This window comes from Anolis sagrei, chromosome 1, assembly GCF_037176765.1.
Source record: "Anolis sagrei isolate rAnoSag1 chromosome 1, rAnoSag1.mat, whole genome shotgun sequence".
In the NCBI taxonomy this organism is placed as follows: Eukaryota; Metazoa; Chordata; class Lepidosauria; order Squamata; family Dactyloidae; genus Anolis; species Anolis sagrei.
Window position 1 is genome coordinate 228,048,996 of NC_090021.1, and position 23,980 is coordinate 228,072,975.

The following is a 23,980-nucleotide window of genomic DNA, read 5'->3' on the forward strand; positions in this document are numbered from 1 at the left end:
AGGATGGTAAAACATTAAAACATCTGGGCATCCCACGGGCAACATCTTTGCAGATGGCCAATTTTCTCACACCAGAAGCGGCTTGCACTTTCTCAAGTCATTCCTGACACCAAAAAAAAAAAAATATGATTCCATACTTTCCACATGATCTCCTTTCATGGGACAGGTTTAAATATGAAAAGCTAGCATTATTTCTGTTGGGGCTTGATATTCCTAAACCATTTCAGGAATCAAGAAGTCACATCAGATATTTTAATTGATGCATTGGAAAATAATACTGTATTACATTCTCTTGATCTGCCCAAATATTTTGAGGTATTCGCTAATGACAGATTTGGATGAGTCTGGACTGGATGCTTTATTGGGTGTGTTACTAGGAAGCCTATTTATGGGCTCCAGGTAAGTGTAAGGCCACAATTCAACACAGTCTTTGAATGATGAGAAGATGAGCAAAATGCTGATGGCAAAAAATCAGCCACAAAATTTAAAAGTTAAAAGAAAAAATCTGATGTGCGAATAGGGAAATCGACATTCAATCTACCTATGTTTAAATTCTTCTCTTCTATTAGAATAGGGTTTGGCAGCTGCACTGGAAGGGGACAGTTTTTGCTTTGTCCTCCCCTGGCAAGTTACACTTTTGTGTTCAGATTTTACTTTACATTTATTTTTAGCTGCTGGGGGTTGTTTTTGTTTGAGAAGGTTTTAGGGGGTGAATCTTGCTGTGTTTTGACAGTGGTTTGGATGATGTGGAGAAATTGATTACTCATGAAAAGTATTTAGAAAATTGGATGATGGGGGTTTTGATGTTTCTGGGAAGGTTGCATCAAAACCCTGAAGAGCCACATGTGGCCTATGTGTGTGACATTCTCATCCCACCTTTAAACATCTTGTTTTGAATCTCTTTACATTTGAGTGCCATAGCTTTTTCTGTCTTTCCTGAGGGGCTCCTTATTTTTTTAATACCCACAGGTAGACACAAAATAATCTTCTCCATGTAAGGATAGCTACTTTTATTAAATTAGGCTAATAAATATTATATTGTTCACTTCACTTTGAAATTAACTTTTGAAAATTTGCAGATTCCTTCACAAATTTAAAAAGAACTTTAGAAGAGAAAATAGAATTTAGACTGACAATTTTTTTCCACTTATAACTTATTTTCAAATGCGTATGCATTGTTTTCTGCCAAGAATATCATTACCATTCTTTCTAACTAACTAAAACAATGGAATCAGAACTAAAGAGATGTAACAAAAAGAGAAAAATCTAAAAAGACTGGGAAGATTTGCTGCTAATTCAATCCAGTTCCAGGCTACTCTGCAACTTAATGGTACTCTGTAAGACCTTCATGTCAAAAATGTCCCTTCCCCCCATAATGCAAGATATGGGGCACTTGCTTTAATGACAATAGAATCACAGACTCGGAGAAGGCCTGGCAGACCATCTAGCCTAATCCCCTGGTCAGTTCTGGAGATCTAGGGTTGGAACATCCCCAACAGGTGGTTTTCCTGCCTCTGCTTGATAAATTCTCATGTGGCACAGTTCAGCTCTCTTACAGGTAATTAATTATGTCTGATTCTCTGATGACTCTGGAACAGTATGGATGTTGCCATTCTGATTACAATTTTAAAACCTTCATCTATGCCATAAACTCAAGACCCAGTAATGCTATTACCTTGATGTCCAAAGTTATCTCTTGTGTTAAATGCTGAAACTGATAAAGGGCATTGGAACACAGGTCAGGATTCCACTCTTTGTCTCTTGCATATTCCACAAGAAAATGAATGGATAATTTTACCAGATAATCCTCAAATAATGCACCACATAAAATTTACCTGGATCCCAACTCTTTTGAATGAACAACTACATTACAGGCCAACAGGAGATAGCCATATTCTTCCCATATATTGACCTAATTTCTTCTTTATGCATAATTTCCAGTCTATCAACCTCAGACTGCACCCTGAGATGGTCCATTGAGGTGGTTGTGGTATAGGTCTGATATGGCAGTGGATGCTCCCATGTCTACAAAAAGAGAGAAGATTAGCTAACTACAATGTTGCCTAATGGTCCTGCAAAGAGCTACAGTGCAGCAGGCTACCATGGTGGAGACATTTATCAGGTCATAATTCTCACATCTCCATTGCACAGGATATCAAATAACCTCAACAATAGTAAAACATATTCAAATCTTTGTGAATGTCTGAGAAACAATGTCAGTATATGAAGACACACTTCTGTGTCTAGTGCTGTTGACTTTAATTTTTTTTCTCAAAGGTTCTGGTGAGTGATTTGAGTAAGCAATATAAAATGGTTGCTTATTTGATATGGATTAGGGGACCATTAGGAGGGCTGAGCAGCATTTTTATATAAGGGTTAAGGCCTCGAGGACAAGCATATGAGGGTAGTTGAATGGCTTTTCTCCTGTTCTCTAACATATACATATGTTACTTTGGCTATTTCACTACTCAATAAATTTCTTCATATATCAAATTACACATAAAACAGTTGACATCACCGACCTATTGAAGCATGGCGAGTGTTTCATAAATTGGCTAGATAAAACAAACTAAAAAGTCACTAGCCAACCCAATTTAACACAAAACAAGAAAAGGAAAGAGGCACATGAAATAAATGTACAACCATCAGGAAGAGGAAAGTGCATGTCAAATAGGTATCTTTGGCAAGATTATGCAGTACTCTTTGCACAGGAGAAGATGTTTGGTGTGCTGGTGAATAAAATATAACACCTTGAACTATCAAACTAATAGAATCATTATTACATAGCATACATGGCATAAAGTTACATTAAACATAATTCCCAGGCATTGGAAAGAGGGATGTGTTTTGAATGGGACAGTTTTTTCTCCTGCATTCCTTAAAAGAAAGAGAATCAACAAAATGTATGTGTTTATTGGGAAGATTGTAGCAGCTCCTCCAGCATTTGGGATTCAACAGAAGGCAAACCAAAATGTCAGTCTTACCGGCATTACAAGAAAACCACTCTCCAATCCAATGGAATAACTATGAGTATGGCTTTTTGGCTGACAGGGTAATACTTGATTCACCAAAGAGGAGACGTCAATGCAATAGCTTGCTCACATTCTGGGCAAATATCTATACAGATCACAATAGATAATGAACATGGCTTAGCTTAACAGCCCGGGAGGTGGAGATTGCAGGTAAAGGCAAAGGTAAGATGGTTTCTCACTCCCAAATTTGTGATAGCTGTGATTGCCTTTTCAAAATTCCCACATACCTCAAGAGGCACTCTTCCTGTTATGACTGGACTGACAGTCCATAAAAAATGATTTATTTGCAATTGTAGTCTTAATACTTGTCCCTGTTCTAGAAAGGCACAGCACCACTTGAAAGGAGGCGGTGAGATCAGGATTCCTCTGACCCTATCGAGATATACAGAGGAATTGGATGGTTTAGAGTAAGAAAGACTCATGACCCGTGATAAGTGCTTGTGCCCCTGTGGGCTCTCTCGCTCTCATTTTGAAAATCTGAATGAAAAGCCATGCTGGAGGAGCTGAGGTTGATCTCAGTTAAACAGGGATGATAAACACAATCATTACTCCTATAATGCAGCTTTTGTCTTGGGTGCAAGCAAAAAAAAAAAGCAACATGTTACATTATGTGATTAGCTTTGCTTCTTCTCTTTCCTTTTTTTTAAAAAAGCCATTATCAGCAGTAATGCCTAAAATGTAGAGATCTTACACTTCCCATCTTCAGCGAGTGAGTTAGTAGTGAGCAGTTTGTGGCAAGAAGCAGGTATTCTGTTGACATGCACATGCTTGCCATGATGATATTTATTTATATATGACCATTAGATGACTTACATCAAGCTTATTTCTTTTGAATGGCAAAACAGGAACAAAACAATTAAGTATCAATACCACATTCTGCAACACGGCAGAAAATGTTCAAGGAAAGGGGGAGGAGACTGCAAGTGCTTGAAAGCAGTGAAAAAAATGAAGTCTGAAAAATAGAGACTTTCAAAAATATATATATATATTTATAATATTTATATATCTATAGACACAGTGTTTCTCTAATTGGTTAATGGCAGGGTGAGACAGTTGCAGGCGAGGGAGGGGGAATCATCTTGCTTGAATTTTGCAGAAGGAGAGAAATATTTGCAACCAACATAAAGAAGCTGTTGAAATCTCCAGCATCCCATCCAGTTGAGGACAGGGTGTGGAAACTGGATGATGACACCAAAACTCGATGCTCCCACTCCATCCAAGTACCTGTCTCGGCAACAGCTCTCAAATGCAAAACCAACACTTTGTACAGTATCCAGAAAAGTGTCTCTCTCTCTACACACTTTCACACATGCGCTCACCACTAACCCTCACATCACTCAGCAACAGAGTACCAATCCATACATGCTCACTTGCTCAGGCAGATGACTAAAATGAGGGATGAAAAAATATCATAAGATGCCATATTGTGGTACAAAATCAAAAACACATTAAGGAGCTTGGGAGAGGGACAGCCATCATCTTTTAAAACCTTGCCCATGTCAAGAATACTAATTGCTTTGCACTAAGTTATACATACAAGAAACAATAACATGGGGAAGGGGGGAATGGCAGGATATTGCAAATATTGGAGGAGATAAAAGATAGATAAAAGCAATATGGCAAAATAAATACTTTTCTTGGACATTTCACTTTTTAAATTTTTTTTGACTAGCTTACATTATTTTGTCAGTATATTTCATACGTACATACTTACATACATACATACATATATATTATATCAAGGCAATGAGAGAGTCACACTCTCCAGGGGAATTTAAGTGGCAGCATGTCTTGGAATTCATTTTTGACTTTGAGTCGCTATGTGACTAGGTACTGAAGTGTCTCACTGACACACATTCTTTTCCAAAATATGTTCTCCCAATATTTTTAGGTTCTCTTGTATCAACAAGCCAGACAACATTTTGTAGGATATGGCTTTGCATCATAATGTTTAGGGGGGAGAAATAGCCTACCAGAAGGCATCAACCCAACTGACTCTCCACCACTGCTGTGTGTCATGAAGACCATCCTGTGTTATCAATGAAAGATGTATATGGCCAACAGACTTACGTTGTTGCCATGCATACTGGTCTTTTCAGACCGGTTTTCCTTCGACCAGATGACAAGGCAACCCAATGTAAATTGCTTAAATAGGGCCTTGGCTCTAGTTGAAGTAGAGATTGAAGAATTCACAAAAACCCATAGGATTTTATAAATGGGAACAACTCCTTGTCCGTTCAGCAAAAAACTCTTTACCTGGGATTTGTCACTTGCAGGCGCTTGAAAGGGCAGTGAGAAAATCCCTCAATGAACTCTGGGGGCCTGTAACAGATCCTTCTATAGTCAAGCAAACACCTCCTGATAATTCAACCTCTTTTTGACAAACATACTGGGAGCCATCAGTTAAAATACAGTACTTGTGTGGCTCCCATACGGAATGTCTCAATGATAATACGATTGGTTGTTGATGTTGAGCTGAAAAAAGGTATCAATCCTCCACAGCTGCTACACTACCCCTTCACTGTGGAGATGAGCATGAGGTTGCTCTTCATGAGGCAATTGGCAAGACAGAGGAACTGTCTCCCTTTCTACGACAAATCTCCATCAAAGACCACACAGCTAACAGTGGGCTAGTGGGTCAGCATAAGGCTTGACGCTTGATGCTTTTTGTAGCAAAAGAAAAAATTAATGAGGCAAACCAATGAACAAGTTTTGCTGCACACTAAACGGTTGTTGGATCACCTATGGCCATGCTTAAGCCAGAGCTCACCCCAACCGGGATCTTTTTTTAAAAAAAGGTTAATCTTACAAAATCCCCCACCCCTTCCCCATGATCAGATCATTCATCTCATCTTTGCACTACAGAATAAATTTCATGCAACATACAAAACTGCGTGCATTTCTCCCAAAGGAGAAAGGAGAAACCTGGACAGGGTAGTTTTTACTTATACATAAAAGGAATGGCATTCCCAAACTGCTGGTATTTCACGGTTTTAGAGGCAGAGACAATGTCTCTGTTTCAATGGCCTGTCACAGACTGACTCGCTGCACAGAGATATCTCTCTTACTTTGGCTAGCATGCGCCTAAAACTAACTAGGGAGAGATCGCCCACTCAACAACTCCTGCATGTTTCTGCTTGTGTGTGTGTGTCTGTGTTTGTGTGTGTAAAAGACTGTGGATCTAGTTATGTGCCACAATTGGTTAAAATCAGAACTTTTCACCTCCCTAGTAGATCTCACAATGTTGGTATCTGCTTAGGGGGTATTCCTCTCAGCCAGATTGATAGAAACCCATATTCTTGATGGATAGGGGCTAATTAGGATGTCAACAAATAAAAATTCTGAACAATCACTACTTGACATTCAGCAGAGGCAGAGTCCTAATGCTGCAGGTTTCCACAGATACACATTAAAACATGTGAACACTATACACACACACACACACACAAACTCACCGGCACACATTTGTGCACACCCACGCAGATATATTTCATACATTCAGCAGTTGAAGAGTTGGGAGCAATAACTTTCAGAAATGATTGCTTGTTTGGCATGTCTCTCAATGTGATTTCCGCAGCTCACGTATCCATGATTAATTTTTGTTTGTTTGTTTGCCTTATTTTCTAAACAAGCAACTACTATATAGTCCTACCCCCACAAAGGTTAATAAGATCCGTGCTTTGGCCTGTGGGGCTGAATTCTCTGATTTTTCATGCTGATCCAAAAGCCAAAACTGTCTCCACCTCTGGAACTCAGCAGAGAAAGGTGACAATGTCAATTCCTTGGCTTCTGCATTGTACGTACATTTGGTTGGTTTGGGCCTTCCAAAAATTCAGGCATATTTTCCCTTCTCTTCCCCCCCATTGGTTCACTTCCTTCTTTCACCATGCACTTCCTTACACTCTTTCTCGGAACAACTCCAAGTCCTTCTTCAAAATTCAAGGGCAAGAAGCCCCCAGCTGGGGGAAGACAGCAGCTCATCTCTTCTGAGAGGAACCGAGCATAACCCTGGAAACAAAATTGACGATGGCAGCAGCTGGCTGATCGGGGTCCAGCTCGGCAAAAAGGTGGCAGACATTATCCGTCGTACTGCCTTGCTTTCTGGCCACAAAGCCAAAGAGCCTGCAGAAATGACAAAAAATAAGCAGAGAGGGAGAGAAACTCAGAAAAAGCACATTCAAATTCCTTTTTGGACTACAATTCCCAAATGAAACTTTTTGGAAGTTGTGATCCAAAAAGCAACTATGTGTGAAAATCCCACAGCCATTTGCAGAACAGTGGTTGCTATCAAACTTAGGATCATATAGCTGTATTAGATAATCCATCTACATACTTAGTGGGACATAAGGATGCAAAAGGAACATCCAAGATTCATAAGAAACTGGAAGAGATTGGGATTCTTGCTCCCAGGAGAAGAAACAGAATAAAAATGAGAATACATAGCTTTATCTCTTTTATTTTATCTCTTTTTATTGCTTATCCTGTGATGTGCTATGCACATTAATAGTACTATATTTTTCATCATCATCAATCAGTAATAAAAAATCACTTTCTTTAAATACAAACAAAATGTGACTTCCTTTAAAAAACAGGAAAGTTATAAATGCTACATGGAAGGGAACAGTGATCCTACTCCTGTCATATCTAATTAGAGACAGAAAAATCCTGACAGCTGGAGATTCTAATAAAAACACCCCTTGTGATACATGGTACCTAAAATTAGAGGGGCTCATAAGTCCATAAAGCCTGTTCCAATGCTATTAAGCTAGCGGCAACATCAGAAACAGAAAATCGAAACATGACCTGAGAAAGATGACCTGACTCCAAATGCATGGGATATTTACAAGGAAATTTCCCAACAAAGGAAAAGTAGCTTGGATTTCCTAGTGTATCATGGCTCCAGGTGATACATGGCGCTGCTGATGTCATGCACCTTCAAGATGCTTCTGACTTATAGTAACTCTAAGGCAAACTTATCTCAGTTTTTCTGGGACTGAAAGTGTGCAACCTGCCCAAGGACACCCAGTGGGTTTACATGGTCAAGCAGGGAATTGAATCGTGTTCACCAGAATCATAACCCAAGCTTAAAACCCCATACCATACTGGCTCAAGCACCAGCCAATGTTATGTTAACATTACATAGACAAATAAACAACAAACCCTTTTTAATTGCTATACACAAATGAAACATTTTGTATAGAAGATAATAACCCTTAGTTTTAGTACTGTGTGTGTGCACGCATGTACACACACAGTAAAGTATGTCCTTGGGATACAGGAGCCACTGCTTGTGAATACTATTGTCCGTCTGGAGTATTAAACTCACAGTGTGATGGGGAATGATAGAGTTGGGTAACAATCTTTTAAAAATGACTTGTAATAGAAATGATCAAATCAGTGCGGTTTATGGTACATGTATGGGCAACTTGGACCCCTAGGCTGCTTCCTTTGCCAGTAAAAATGATTGGGAAACTTATATCTGTATCTGGTTTGTGGGTGTGTCAGAGGAATTAAATAATGATTGCCAGATAAAATCCAAGAGATGTCTATTGTAATGTCAGTCTTTAACAGATATTTGATAGAATGTAGTATCATAAAGCTTTGTTAAGTGGGATGAAGGTACCTGTGCTCCCACAATGTTGAAGCCCCACCTTTCAGACACAGTTGTGCTTCCCAGTATGGCTATTGCCTGATTAGCGTATGAAGCACACAGGCATCCCACTGCTCTTCTTTTATTAGATAAACTTCCTTCTTTTTGTCAGAGGAAAGTTACAGAAGCTCAATCCTGGATCTAAATTAAAGTATCTCCATTTGGTCAATGGTTCTAAGACTGAGATCCTCCTTCCCTTTATGATCACAGCTGGCATGGAAGAGAGATGTAAAGCTGCTCCCCTCATGCCACTCCCTGCGCAACACCAGCTGAAGGGACTCTGTTCTCCTTTCTTTCCAGCCTACCTGACCACTGGCTTCTGAGCCAGCTAAGTGGATGGGAGAAATGTTCTCCCCTATATCCTCCCTCAAAGATCCCTGTGTCATGTGCTATGTATATGTATAAATGCACATGTACTTGTGAGCCTTCAAGAGAAACCAGATGTGGCCCATTCAATGGAAAAGGTTGCACTCACTAGCATATATGGGTTGCAATAAATCTGCTTCAGGCTCCATTTGATCACTCCTGCTTTTAACTTGCCTCCTTTTTTGTGAATCATGTGATCTGGAACCACTTAAGCCAAAAGAAAATATCTGAGTTTGTGTGCCAGTGCTAGAGAACCAAAGACTTGAGAAGGAGTCCCATCAGAGACGTTTGATATCCTGACACTGAGTAGGAAACTGATAAAAAGCGGGACTTACTTTGCAGAGCCACCACTCTCGGATTTAGTCCACCTGAGAAGAGATGAAATAGCCTTTAGCTACTTTCCACAGAAATTGCAGCAACAAGTGAATATACCACCAGATTGCTAAGGTAAGTTTTTAACTACGAAAAAATATTCAGTGCCCTGGGAGAGTCCAAAGGTAACATCTTGGGTTAGTGGTTGTACCTCTTTCATCTGTCCAAAAAAGTTAAAACAGCCACTTATGCTATTTTATTCCACATTATATTTGAAATTTCTCTGGTATTCCTTACTTTTTCAAAAGAAAAAAAAAGAAAAAAAGAAATCTGCTCCTTTGAAAATATTAAGACCTAACCCTCAGAAACAGTGAGATAATAACACACTGGAAAAATTACTCTGAAATTCAAGAACATGATGCTTCTACGGGACCTTAACTGACCACAAAACAGGTCTCATAAAGTACAATGAACAACAGTCTAATATTCACAATCCATCTCAGTCACAGGCTTGCCCAAAAGGCCTGTGCCAATAAAGGCCAATAAACCAGGTGAGGTTTTATCTGAAATGGATCCTTCACTACTGTGCAAAGTAATGAAGTGAAAACATTTAACAAAGTTCACATTGTCATCTTGGTTCTCTGTTGATAATATCATTATTTATAAAAGAGGGATCAAGTGTGTGAGAAATCTGCAAACTTCAACTCCTGTTGACAAAATCTTGTGTTCTTGTTTAGGCATATTTCTTAAAGCAATTCATTTGGAGATGAAAGAAATCTGGCAGCAGCATCACAAGAGAACAGAAGTTTAATTTCTGCTCTTATGAGGATGCTGGAATATGCAAGGAAGTCCTTCTCACAATTGCAGCAAAGGAATGAAGGGTTCTGGCATTAGTTCATTTCTTGTTATTCACCATTCTAATTTTCTCCATTCCCACCAGTGCTTTACATAATGATGTATGTTTGAATCTCTCCCATATTTCAGTTTGTCACATACAAGCTATAGCTTATCAAGAAGGATATCATCAGAAATTTCTAGAAACTTGTTCTTAGTCTCTAGAACAGGGATAAACTGGAAATTATCTGATTTTTGAGATGGGCACAAGAGCCACTTTGAAAGCTTTGATTAAAAGATAAAACTAAAGCTCTTCAAATAAATAAAATACAACTTCAAATATGGAATAGAAAGGAGATAGACAACATTTTTCTAGGCACTTTCTCTCTTTGGACTCATACATGAAACAGGAAGTCATTTTTTTCACATACACATATATGCATAAAGTTTGGTTTCCTGTGAAGACAGACCAATAGCAAGCACACTTACTTTCTCTCCTGTGGGTCTACATCACAAAAAGTAACAGTGTTGATGGGGTAATGTCGTCTGAAGAATAACCTGAAACAGAAACATGAATAAGAGTCAAGGACTCAACACTATATTGAATGGTGAAATAGTGGTGGATGAATGAAAATGATTCCATCCATATAGACAGCCAGACTATCCCATGAAGGGGGTGATAGATCATCTGTATCATCCTGACACGTGTTAACATTTTACTACATAAATCCACAGGTGATGTTAAAACTGATAATCTCTGGAGACTGCATCAGCAACATTCAAAAGCCGATTGAACATCTTTTAGTAGAGACTAATTCAATGAGATACCCTGAACCTGAGAATAGGTGAAGTGCAGGTCCTCACCAGGATGGTCACTAGAACAACACCCCCAGAGAAAGCCCAAAAGTTCAGGAGGCTGTATTGATCTAAACCATTCCTATCTACCAAAGTATTTGGGAAAGCCATTCCCAAATACTTTGAGTTACAACAGAAATGTCTCAGAATAACACCTAATGAATTAAAATAATCAATCTCTGCTCTGGTTACTATAAGGCTTGGAGCTAAACAGGAAACAGGAAGCAGGGGAATCAAAAGGCAAATTCTGTTATATTCCCTACTAATCAAAAGTCCCAGGTATCTGCTCCATTAAGCCACCCTGTAGAAATTTCTCAGCAATAGATAGATAATGATTTGGAACATTTCCAAGCCTACATTTTGTCCTGAGGTCAGATCATTCTTGGTTCTTATTGGAAATGGGAAGAATATTTGAATACTCTTAATCCCCCCATCCTCAAAAAGATCCACTTCCCAATGTTGAGTAATAAAGCAAGAAAAGGACCTTTCAAGCTATGGCCTAAAAATCCTTCACTTTCTGCCACCATACCCTCTCAATGTCATGTGAGGTGTGTGACATGAACCAACTGAAGATCCTAAAATGCTACAGCCTTCAGATTGTTGGCTGCCTCCCTCCACTTCTTTCTGTCATGTGGGTGAGAAAGTGGGTAAATACCCTGAGGATCCTGAAAGGCTACTGCCTCCAGATATCTTCCCACCCTACATTAATGTCACAGAGTAGCAGGCCAGAAGTAACTCCCCGACCTCTCCATCCAAGCGGGTCACCCTGCAAGACATTTGTTCAAAAACCTCAACAGTTTTTGAAAATGTCTGGTAGCAGGGAGAAAAATGTTTATTTGTTTTCCCTTTGGGGGTGGTGAACAACTTAACAAAACACATAGTTCTTACTTCCTCTGGTTGTCTGTTAAGGTAATTCCTTGCGTTGAGACTTTGAAATGAACAATAGTAGCGGAAGGTGGGGTATCGACGGTCAGTGTCTCAGTGATAGCTTTGGCGATGGCCTGTGGTCCTGTTAAGGATTCCATCTCCACTGAGTTAATGAAGAGCACATTGCAGGCTGGAAAGGAAGGGGCAGACAGTGACTGGGATGCAGGGAAGATACAAACATGGATGGCAACCTGCTGCTGCTTGCATGGCGAGAAGGTTAATGCACACATGTGTAGTTTATTTGCTTCCTAGTAATAAAGAGTCTACTATCTTAACTGCAAACCACTACAAAGAATTTGCATTGGAATCTGTCTTTCTCTTTGACAACAAATCAACAACAGAGTTGCTTTTTTCATCAGTTAACATGTCGTCTGTCACTTCCATGTCTAACCAGATGGTGGAATCTGTATACTTAGATATCTAGGAGGATGAATGTGCTAAATCAATATAAAGTAGTTACTTCCGTTTATACATCTTATAGATACTGATTATCTGTAATGCTAAAGTTGCAATCCTAAACAAAGATTTGTTTTTTTCAAAACAGGAAATCATTGGGATCACTTCTAGTCTAGGAGCGGGGTCAGGTTCCCTATACCCATATGATTCACCTGTGGAGGTGAGAAAGTACAGTGAAATTACCCTGATGCCCTCAATATGAAGAGTGTAAGAAATAAATATAAAATAAAATATGGGACTGTGAGGGAGTATCAGGGGATACATGAAATCCATGAGTCAGCAACATCTAGTCCATCCTGGCATGTCATATTTATTCTAATTCCTTCCCTTCTTGGGTCTGCAGAAAGAAATAAGCCAATGACAACCCTTATTCTAATTTATCCTTTTCAAGCAAACTAACTGTTCAGGTTGCTGAAGGTTTTTTCGGGCTATATGGCCATGTTCAGGTATATACAAATCTAAATTTTGACTACTGAGGTACAAATACATCTAAAAACCTAGCACATTTATTATATGGGCGGAAATATGGAACCTGGTAAAATGGAAAGATATGGATAACATGCAAAATAAGTAATAATGTGTAGGCCTGACCTGACCCCCCTCTCTCCCAAAAAAAAGCCACTGGGAAGAACTCACCCAATCAAGGATTTCCTCTTTCCTGGGTTGGCTTTGTTTTTGAATTTAAATTGCTTTCTCCTTACTCTTGTAATTGCTTCTGTAAACATTTGCAAACTGATCCTTCCCTCATTATTTTAAAATCTCAGTTAAAAATAGTCTTATTTTCCAAAGCTTTTGAAATTATAGATAAATATTGTTTTTTTAATCCTGTATATTTTATTTATATAATCTTATGCTATATTATAGTATTTTTATTTTATCTTAATAATTTAACAATAACAGTAGTTTTCGTTTTTCTTTCTCTTCCTCTGTGTGTCTGTGTTTGTGTAGAACGTACTTCCAAATAGTGGTGCACAAATTCAAAGTCTATTTTTTGTGTCTTATCACACTAGAGCAGGGGTCCTCAAACTTTTTAAACAGAGGGCCAGGTCAGACTCCCTCAAACTGTTGGAGGGACAGATTATTATTATTATTATTAAAAAAAAACATGAATGAATTATTATGCACACTGCACATATCTTATTTGTAGTGCAAAAAATACTTTAAAACAATACAATAATTAAAAATGAAGAACAATTTTAACAAATATAAAGTTATTAGTATTTCAATGGAAAGTGTGGGCCTGCTTTTGGCTGATGAGATAAGATTGTTGTTGTTGTTGTTGTTATTGTTGTTGTTGTTGTTGTGTGCTTTCAAGTCATTTCAGACTTAGGTTGGCCCTGAATGAGGGCTGGTTAATGACCTTGGGGGCCCCATCTGGCCTCTGGGCCTTAGTTTGAGGACCCCTGCACTAGAGAATGGATCCACTTTAAATCCAGTTTCTGCCTCCTGCAGAATTCTGGGGTTTAGGAAGGAGCCTTTTACCTGGATTTAAAGTGGATTTTTTTCTCTAGTGTCAATAATCTTCCTTTCCACTCCAGACACTCACCTGCTCCCTGCTTGAGCAAGTCAGTTGCTGAATTGCTTGATGAGGTTGTCTCTTTTGTTTCATCCATGGGATCTTTAAAAAGAAAACATAAACAAAATCAGAGGTAACAGATAAGAGGGCTAGTCTGGCTCATTAACACTTATTTGTGCCATTTTTTGTATACCAAAACCAAATAGTTAAAATAGGTTAACAAGAATATAGGTTTACTTTTCTGTGCCAAGCATTTGAAATACATTTCAATATATTGGACATGTTAATCTTATCTCAGCATTTCGACAAATAGCATCATTAGGTAATACCTATAACAGGTTTACTATATTAGAACAGGAAGGATTATTTTTACTCATATAATGCAGGAAAAATGACAATATTTTCTTCACCTACCTGCCTCTCAAGGGATAGATAGACAGGCAGATAGACAGGCAGATATACATAAAGACAGTACTTGCTCTCTTAAGAAATACATGCTGTTATGCATCCAGCTTTCCATGAGACCCATAACAAGCAAAATGCATTAGATTTCTAGTAAGGTCTCACATGCCCAACTCCCTGTTATACGTGAGGATGCTGTTGCCATTTCCCACATCTAATTCATGTTTCTACATCCTTCTGTCTTTCTGAATTAAGGTCCAGTCAAGGAGTGCGATGGTTTTTAACTTTGAATAAGTTTTGATGGATTTTAACACTAATTTTTTCAGTGCTATTTGTGTGTAATTCTGTTTTAATGTTTGAGTATTTGTATATTTTAAATTGTATACTAATGGTTTTATGTCAAGTTGCTTTGAGTCCTCTTTGGGGAGATAAAGCAAGGTAATAATAATAATAATAATAATAATAATAATAATGTCATCAATAATTTCAAACCTGAATCTTATCACTACAGATGTAGTGATAAGATGTAAATATTCTCTTGTTATTTTCTCATGTATAAAAATGAAAAATTCCAAAAACATTTTTATCACATGGCTTTCTGTGAAAACATCTCTTAAACCAACCCCTGTATTTTGTGCAATGAGATGTTTCTGCACAAAACATTGTATTTTGTACAAACGTAACATTTGGGGTCAAATATAGTTTATGCTAATTAAAACGCTGTCTCAAAATCCTGAAATGGGAAAAATCATTTCAAAAACTACATAAAATATATCTCAGAACTTCCTTTCTGGACAATGACAAAAAAAAGATACCAATGTTATTTATAGCCTTAATTGTTACATACATTGAACCCTAAAACTCAAGATCAAGCTAATTTGAACAGTTCCAAAGCTTCTAATGGTGTCATGTTGACCAAAGCAGGAATTTGTAAGGTGACTTCTCCAATCAGAGATGCTGAACTCACCCAAGTGCATATGTCCAAACATGCAAACACATGCACATCTTGCAGATGAATATTCTATGGTGATATTTTCTGTACCCTGCATTTCACCCTACTCACATGACTTGATGCTAGTGCCTTTACCTCGGTCAGGAATGACCAGCTTGCAGGGCAAAGCCAGAGGCATAATGGAGTGCTGGTAAACCAGGGCAGATAGGCAACCTGTGTAAAGGATAGTGAAAATAGTCAAAGATGTTTTGATATTGATGTCACTCACACCCTCCTATTGAACACGATTATGATGCTATGCTGCTTATACACTCCTTATTGAACTCTGGATAGGTCATATGAATAAGGAGCATAAACATAAATGGAACAAGCACTAAGACTAATTACCCAGGACCATCATGCATTTCTAGGAAATATATTATTCAGAGCTGTTTCTGAATAATGTATCTGAGTTTGTCGCATTTCAGGGCTGTCAGTTCTGTTGCTCATGACACCTAGCCTTTTTAAAAGGCCTTAAACTTTTAGGTTTATTTAGTTGGAAAAAAATTACTCCTCTAAACGGAACGATGTGTAAAAACAATTACTTAACTGGGAATTACAGACTTCTGACATTTCAGTACCACTTAGGGGTAGTAAAGCAACAGCGTTGATGTCTCCCATAGCTATCCGTAGCATAATGTTTCAGACCGAAAATGTACTGCCAAAATCACTTGTCACACTTTAAACACTTTTTCACTTTCATAGTGAAAATGTTCATAAATATTATTTCACTTTCCATTGATTCCTCAAAAAAGCATGAAAACAGGTGGTAAGATGAAGGAAGGCTGCACTCATAGAAGTGAAAGCTATGCATGTGAGATGAAGAGATTAAAAGACCTTGAGCACACATACAATAAATAATCATCTGAAGCAATGGAGCAAAAGGGAGTGGTAAAAACATTATATAATTCCGGAGAACCATAGCCACATCCAATTCTGTTTGTGAAGTTTTTTTTTCACTAACCATTTGAACAAATGGGCACTAAGCAATAAAGCTTTCATAGAAAAATACTTGAAATACACGTGTTTTCACTTAATATTACAAATCCTGTTCCCTAAACTACAGAATAGTCACAGTGCCATTTTTAAACACAGCCTCCACCAGAGGGCAGGATGAGACAGCATCTAGAGGACAAAACATGCGTGCTTACCAAAATTTGGCTCATTGGGGCATCCTTTTAGCTTCACACCTTTAGGGCTGGTTTCTATCAGGAAGTGCCTAACAAGCTCATTGGCGAGATCTCCTGTAGGAGATAAAGCAAACAGAGTATAACTACGTCTCCTAAGGTTTATTTATCTGGTTAAGATATAGAACATGGATTGCAATAAATCCATTCTTCGGTGTCCTCCAATATGAGACAAAGGGATATAACAATAACTGATATATCTAGTTTAGAAGCAAACATGATGACGATGCGGAGAAGACTGAGAAGCCAATCTCTCTCCCCCCCCCCCCCCAAATTCTTACCCTTTTCTTCTCTTTCCTTAAATTTTCCCCACACATCTCCCCCCCCAGTTTTTTTGGTCCTCCCTCCCCACTTTTCCTTCCCAGTTATATCCTGATTCCTCCCAGCAATACCCCTTATATTTTTTATCTGTATTCTGAAAAAATCTTAATAAAATGTTTTTTTTTAAAAAAAGAAACAAACATCTGATCTGGAAGATCCATAATCCTCTCCGTACACAAACATGTGCCAAGGGCTAGTCCCATATTTCTGCTCCCTGCTTACAATTCCTTCTATCTTGTAGAAGGAGCACCAGCCAATTGTTCGTGGGCTAGCATTATTCCAAGGACCACAACTTTGAGTAACGTTGCAGTAAGTTAAAGAAGAGGTCTATAGATGACATTTCCTTTTTCAGAATTGTGGGTGAGATTATGGGATAAAGTTATATATTCTCTAGAGGTAGTAATATTCAAAATGATTAAGAACTGGGCTTAGTCCTCTTTTTTGTGAAAATGTAACATGTTAACTAAAATGTTTCCATTTTTGAATGACTCGTCACTGGAGAAATGAGTAGTACCAAATTTGGCTCATTAGTCATCCTTTCAGTGTGCAGATACTGAATTTCGTGTGGATGCATACTTCCTAAAACAAAAGGGAAGGGATCAGGCACCCCCCAGAGTTCACAAGACCCTCCCTTCCTTTCCTTCCTTGACAGAGCAGCAGGAGGTGAACTGTCCAATGAGGCACAATCAACTACCTTTTCTCCTCTTCCTTAGCCTCCACCCATAACACACAACTTTGCAACAAAGCTGGGGCTGACCAGAGAGAATTTTGCTGCTGCTATTACAGGAGAGGACACGTGGCTATTAATCAAAGCATGTGCCAGTTGTAGGGAGATAATGCATTTTTTTCTTTATTTCTGGGTTGTTGTAGGTTCTTCGGGCCATATGGCCATGCTCTAGAAGCATTCTTTCCTGATGTTTCACCTGTATCTATGGTGGGCATCCTCAGAGGTTGTGAGGTCTGCTGTACCTTTTCATTGGTTTTCTGTCCCAAGAAATTGCTCACAAAATATGAGAAATTTTAGCAACTGATTCAGTCTGAACTGGTTATATGACTCTATTGTATGAGAGCTAAGGAAAGATGGAGCTGATTGGGATAATGGATGGAAAGGAGCCTCTTAAGACTACCAAAAAGACCGTACCCTTTTTGCTCTGCTGCACAACACCAGGAGGCGGAGAAGCCACTTTCATGGCCAATCCATAGGCTCCTCTGAAGGAGTGGCTGTCTCGGATGATGAAGGCTCCAGGTTCCTTGTCTTTCAGCAATGCAATGGCTGGGGATGGGAAGAAAAGCATCATTACCATCATCAACATCTTCATTTATATATCTTTGCCTCCAAAATGAGATTCAGGACAGCTTACAAAAAATTTAAAAATGCTGATAAAACCAAAGACATGAGCGAAAACACATCAAACATTATTTAAAATACAATTAGGTTATACACAAAATTAAAACCATTTAAAATAAACTCACTAAAAAGACATGTGATATAACACACTATTAAAAGTCCTTGCAGTAAGTTCCTAAAAATGTGTTGGGGATTTTAAAAAAACCCTTTCACTCACTGGCCAAAAGGATAGTCCTATTATTCTTGGCTGCAATTACTGATTGGATCTATGTGTTCAATTTCAAATCATCTCATTACACACATATTTATTAAGAAGATTATCTGTCCTCCCATTCCTGTTACTCACTTATAAATAGTGGGTGGAAGAAGCCTAGAGGCACAGACTCAGCTTGTTGGTTCCTGTTTCAGTGAATGCTGAAACTGCTCTTGGTTTTAGTCTGAACTTTAAAGGAGTAATCTAGGATACAGATTTTTTTTGTAGGACAAAATTCAGCACCTTGGAGAGTGCCCTTAAAGTTCAGTGTAAGCAATGGAACATATTCAAAGCCCCAGTGATATGGAAGCCATGAAATGCTAATAGTTAATATGTCACACACACAAAAAGATAGCAGCAGCTGGACCCACTGGATGGAGAAGAAGGGAATACAACATATTCACAACACCATGAGCATGGGAGAAAGAAAGAAAGAAATATCTCCGCCTGGCCCATTCTTATCCTCCCCACCTTCCCTGGCTTTTAACAGATTCATTTTAACATATTCATTTTCATTCATTTTCAATGTGAATTTCTTTTGTATGACTTAATTGAGGCAAGCATGGAACTGCAGGAGTGGCATGAATGTCCTTCTCCCAGAGAATCCGGGTCTGAATCAGAGCCAACAGCCATTCAGTAACAAGTCACTTTACCCTTGCAAGGGGAGAGATCAAGGAAATGAAGGGACATGTACTTGGATTAAGGACGAATCTGCAGCCTAGGGCTGCCAAGTGCCTCAGCTGTTGAATGGGTGAGGGAAATGCTGTTGACAGAGACATAAACAAAGTCTTTTAAAGGGGTTGATCACGACTATCTGAAAAGTAGCTTCACATCACTGAAAGCAAAGCTGAGAACCTGTGAGAGTGCCCTTTTTAGACCACAACTTCCAGAATCTCCTTGCCAGAGGCCATGCTGACTGAGAAAATCAGTAAGCTGTGAGCCAGAAAATAACTTTCCCAAACTCAATTTTATTTTATTTATTTATAATTATTTATCATCTTTCTCCCAATGTAGGACTGAAGATGGTTTAGAATAAAAGGTAAAGCAGAACATAGTTAAAGCATGGGCAAATACAAATGTTAAAACATTAAATGAATATCCAAATCATTAGTTTGCAATAATTTAAAATGGAGGTAAAATCTAATAATGGTGATCAAAATATGTACAACAAACCAGTTTTAGAATTGCCAGATTTAAATTGGCTTCTGATGCTATGCTAGTGTAAAATAATATCTTTTAACATTTTATTTTAATTAACAGTATTAATATTTTTTTAAGTTTTATGATGAGAAACACTTTAAAATTGAATTCTGTGAACTACCTGGGGGAAGCTTCTTTGTTAGAGTCCAATATAGAAATATTCTAAGTAAAGTAACAGTTGGGAAAAGGAAATTATTTGTGAACTTAGGAGAGAAAATCATTCATTAAACACAACTTGCATTGCCATTGTCATAGAAATGAAGTTGAAAGGAATTTCTCCTCATGTCCATTCTAGGTCAGTGGTACACTTTAAGTGTTTGGGGGGCAGGGGGTGTATGTGAAAAATAATGTCTATGAGATAATCTTATACCACAGAGTGATAATGGGTCTATGTGTGTGAAGCATGTGGAGGAGCTTTGAAAGGAGAGAGACAATCCACATGTTTTAAACCAGTGCTCTTCAAAGAAGTGGTCAATTGAGCAGCGCAAGCTATTTTCTCCCAATCCATGATGACTTCCTGAAAAAGAAAGCAACACTTGGGAGTCGGTGGACACAAATAAGATTCCAGTCCTGGCACATTTGGAAAACATCCTTCTGATCCCCTCATCAGAAAAATAAGAAGCACTGTTTAAACAACAACAAGTAGAAAACACACTTGCTCGCCATTCTGGGTCCCTCTACAATAGATTGATTCAATTTGTGTTCATTCACTGAAAGCTGCCATACTCCCAAAATCAGATCCTGATGCCTTTGAAACTGGAGAATAACCTTACAGTTTGGCCTTAATTTGGGGGATGCAAAGGGTACAAAATAACTTTCCATTCTCGAGTAGAGGGTAATATCAACTAATAGTTTTGGAAATGTCCATCACAACTTAAAATAGCTGTTAGATATAACTGGCCACTGAGAGACTTTGCATAGTTATGTATATATAAAAGGATATATTATTCAAAGGATTAAGAAGCTTAATTGCCCTCTATTTTTAATACTGTCAAACTGGCTGAGGTTCAAAGGTGTGAAACTAAGAAAGTTATGCTTTAAGAATACCAGTGCTATGATGAAATGGTTGAAGGAATCTGGACTGTTTAGTCTACAGACTGAAGGGATTGTGAGGTAAGGACAAGAGGACTGTTTCCCAAAGTAGGAAAATATCTATGAATATGAAAATGTCTAGGAAGCTAAAGAAAAAAGGGGCATAGGGCACTCTTTCCCAAACCACAGATGTGGCTGGATTAGATTCATTGCCTCACCCAACATGTTCCATTGTCAAAGGTGGTGCAAATCAAACTCCAATGAATTCTGGGGTGACAGGTTTGTGAAATCCTGGTCTAGAGAATTTGATTAAGACCTAATTTAAATTATGTACTACATTTCCTGATATATTACAACAATGTATCTGCAACAATGTATCTGCAAACCCACCTTGTTCCCGGGAAATCTCTGGCTTGTACCAATACTTGGAAGTATCTTGGACAAACTTCACGTTAGCTCTGGTCTCAGGACTACTGTCTAAGAAACAGAAGAAAAGAAGGAAACAGAAAATGAAGCAGGGTGTGTGTGAGAGAGAGGATGTGCCACGGGAAAAAAAGAGGATAGTCCCATCAATTGTTCTTTCTGACCGAGCCCACTTGCCGACATATGGCCCTTAGGTAACTAATCCTTAGGGAATGTGGCCCTCAAAGAAAACAAAATCCCCCTCCCCCTTCATTTCAAGTAACGTAAGGTAACAAACCTGTGTTGGTTTGATTAATGTGCAGATGGAAGACTATCTAGGAATCCTATGTATGCTTAGAAAGCATGATGGAAGACAAGTTAAATAAAAACACCAAGGGGAAAAAACTTGCATTTTTGTGAAGAGATTCCTGAATTAACTAATATGTCCTTTCAAAAATAGGAACATTAAGGTGTGACCATAGTTGACCAAGCAAATGAGAATCAACTTTAAGGATTCTATTTAAAAAGAGGAAAACAGCGCACCTGTCAGGAGTAATTGACTAGTAATGGTCCAAGAGTTGTTGCTAAACTAGATTGCTTTTAAAGATTTCTGGAGTACCACTTAAATCTCCCTTTATTGAATTCTATTATTTCATGATGTGATGTTCTGAAACCATGGCTACATAGTAACAAGATACCAGTGAGAGGAATAATGTTTGTATCCAGCCATATCTATATAATTATGGGGAAATGAGGCAGGAAGAGCCCAGAGGAGACATCACCAAACATATGAAGAAATCTGATGACTTCAGGGAAATATTTCATGGTGATCTAAGAACCATCTATCGAGCTTACAACATCCATCTATTGCTCCCTTCCCCTATCTGAGTGGTACACAGGAAGAAGTGAGGTTTTACCTAACATTGAGAACTTGGAGAAATCCGGCAGAGTCTGATGAAAAGCCATGCCACTACCACTGCTGGGACTGGACATGCCACTGGAGATGGGTGATGAGGTTTTGCCATTTACTGTGGCATAGTTGGGCAGGCTGTTTGAACGATCTCCTGATGACATCCTTCTCTTCTCTGGAAGCTGTGGTTGGGGTGGGGTGGGGCTCCCCTGTCTGTAAATGGCCGAGTCAGGGGAAGATGAATGTGGACTGCTTACTCCATGGTAGTAGGCCGGGGAGACAGGAAAAGATGGGGTAGAGGGAGCTTGGTAGCCTCCAGCACTGCTTTGGCGGGACAGTGCCGGGCGCTTCTCCTCAGGAGTTGAGTATCCATAGATGACATGCCGATCCAAGCTGGGACTACCAGAAACTACAGATGTACCTCCTCCCATTACAGGCTGGTGCCGAACAAGGTTTGGGCTCCCAGGTGCTGCAACAAGGTTGCCATGTGGACCCATTAAGTGCCTACTCATACTTGGGCTTCCTGGTGTTCCCACCATATTGGTGGTGACAGCTCTCCGCCCAAAACCTGGGCTAGGGGGGGTATTGGTGGCTACTGTTCTGTGGAGGGAATGGGGGCTTCCAGGCATGACATGGACCCCAACTGCACTGACTTGAGGCTGAGGCCTCTCTACTTGAGCACTGACTCGGCCATCAGGGAAATCAGAACTCATATAGCTTGGGAGCCCCTGAGTTGATGTTGATGTGTTTTGGTAGCTGCTGTGTGCCGAGGGCACCTGAGAAATATTGCTGGACTGGAAGCTGGAGTCAGCAGAGGGTTGGGAGGGTATGGCTATACTGGTGCTGTTCTCCGAAGGGTAGCTGTTTATCGAGACACTGGTGGAAGCAAAGGAAGAGATCAGAGATCATTAGAGGCCATCTGGCGAAGCAACACATTTCTTCTTCAAAGTACTAGTGCTCCAAATAACATTATGGCTGAGCTTGACAACTTATAGCTCTCGTTCTAATTTCAGAAGCCTGTGATCAGTTCAGGCTTCTTTTTCCCCCTCTCAAACCTTCCTTAGATCAAATGGTTCCCATACCCATACTTGTAACTATTATATTCATTCAAATTAATGGCAAGATACTTATTTGTTCTTAGGGATTTTGATTTCCTTTCTCCTAAGTAACTCTTGAATCATTTCCTAAGATGGTTGACATTTTGGCTTTGTTTTAAAATTTCAGTTAAAGATATCATCACATGACTCTATCAATACAAATATTTTGGAGGAGAAACTATTTCACAATAAACTCAGAATGTGACCTTTGAGTGTGGACAAATGCTAACAGGTCGATGACAGTTTACCGTAAAAAAAAAAAGCCATTAAAGGACACATTCTGAGAGAAAATAAGAGAACAGTATATTTATACTTAAATTTGCCCTGTCTTACCCATCTGTGCTGTGCATAGGGCTGCTGGAAGCAACAGGGCTTGGTGAGGTGAAGGAGTTGGTGAAAGATCCATTCCTTTCTGGGGTCTCGATGTTGTAGGTCTGCAGAGCTGGGGTTGATGGAGATTTCCCAACTGTGTGGCTTCCACTGCCACCATAGCCACCACCAGCTGCTGTACGGGCCACGGATTCAACATAGCTCCGGGGCTCTGAATTGAAAATGGGAAAAAACATAAGAGAAAATGATGTAAATAATAAAATCCATAAAAGTCACACCTGCAAAAGTGGAGGGCTGAGTGTAGTAAGATTATGATCCAAAAGTCTTTAACTAAAAAAGTTTAGATTTTTTTGTCTAAAAAAGACCAGTATTAGCATCACCCTGGCCACCAATGGGATGGTATTCCATAAACGGGATGCCACAACAGAGAAGGCTCTCTCCCATGGCCCTGTGTGACATACTGTTCCCATCATGTAATCCTGTTCAAGGAAGAATTAGCTGCAGAGATTCAGATACATCTGAAAAAATGCAGCCCCAGCTGCTCAAATGGTTGCCCAGC

General features: G+C 39.0%; 1 protein-coding gene across 17 annotated transcripts in view; it reads right to left on the reverse strand.

Annotated features, from left to right (window-relative positions):
* Positions 1-2,893: 2,893 nt before the first annotated feature.
* The window catches only part of TNS1 (tensin 1), a 354,414-nt gene continuing 333,327 nt past the window's right edge, over positions 2,894-23,980 (reverse strand). For 14 of the 17 annotated variants that reach the window (XM_060773722.2, XM_060773736.2, XM_060773771.2 and 11 more), the window contains 11 exons: positions 23,425-23,632; positions 22,002-22,870; positions 21,073-21,159; positions 17,991-18,122; positions 16,493-16,585; positions 15,414-15,515; positions 13,979-14,050; positions 11,938-12,106; positions 10,684-10,752; positions 9,384-9,416; positions 2,894-7,154 (listed from right to left, as the gene is read on the reverse strand). In XM_060773722.2, the coding sequence (XP_060629705.2) occupies positions 7,010-7,154; positions 9,384-9,416; positions 10,684-10,752; positions 11,938-12,106; positions 13,979-14,050; positions 15,414-15,515; positions 16,493-16,585; positions 17,991-18,122; positions 21,073-21,159; positions 22,002-22,870; positions 23,425-23,632 (1,979 nt within the window). In that variant the 3' untranslated portion in view covers positions 2,894-7,009. The remainder of the gene's footprint in view (positions 7,155-9,383; positions 9,417-10,683; positions 10,753-11,937; positions 12,107-13,978; positions 14,051-15,413; positions 15,516-16,492; positions 16,586-17,990; positions 18,123-21,072; positions 21,160-22,001; positions 22,871-23,424; positions 23,633-23,980) is intronic. The other 3 variants (XM_060773781.2, XM_060773830.2, XM_060773704.2) reach the window with 1 other exon arrangement.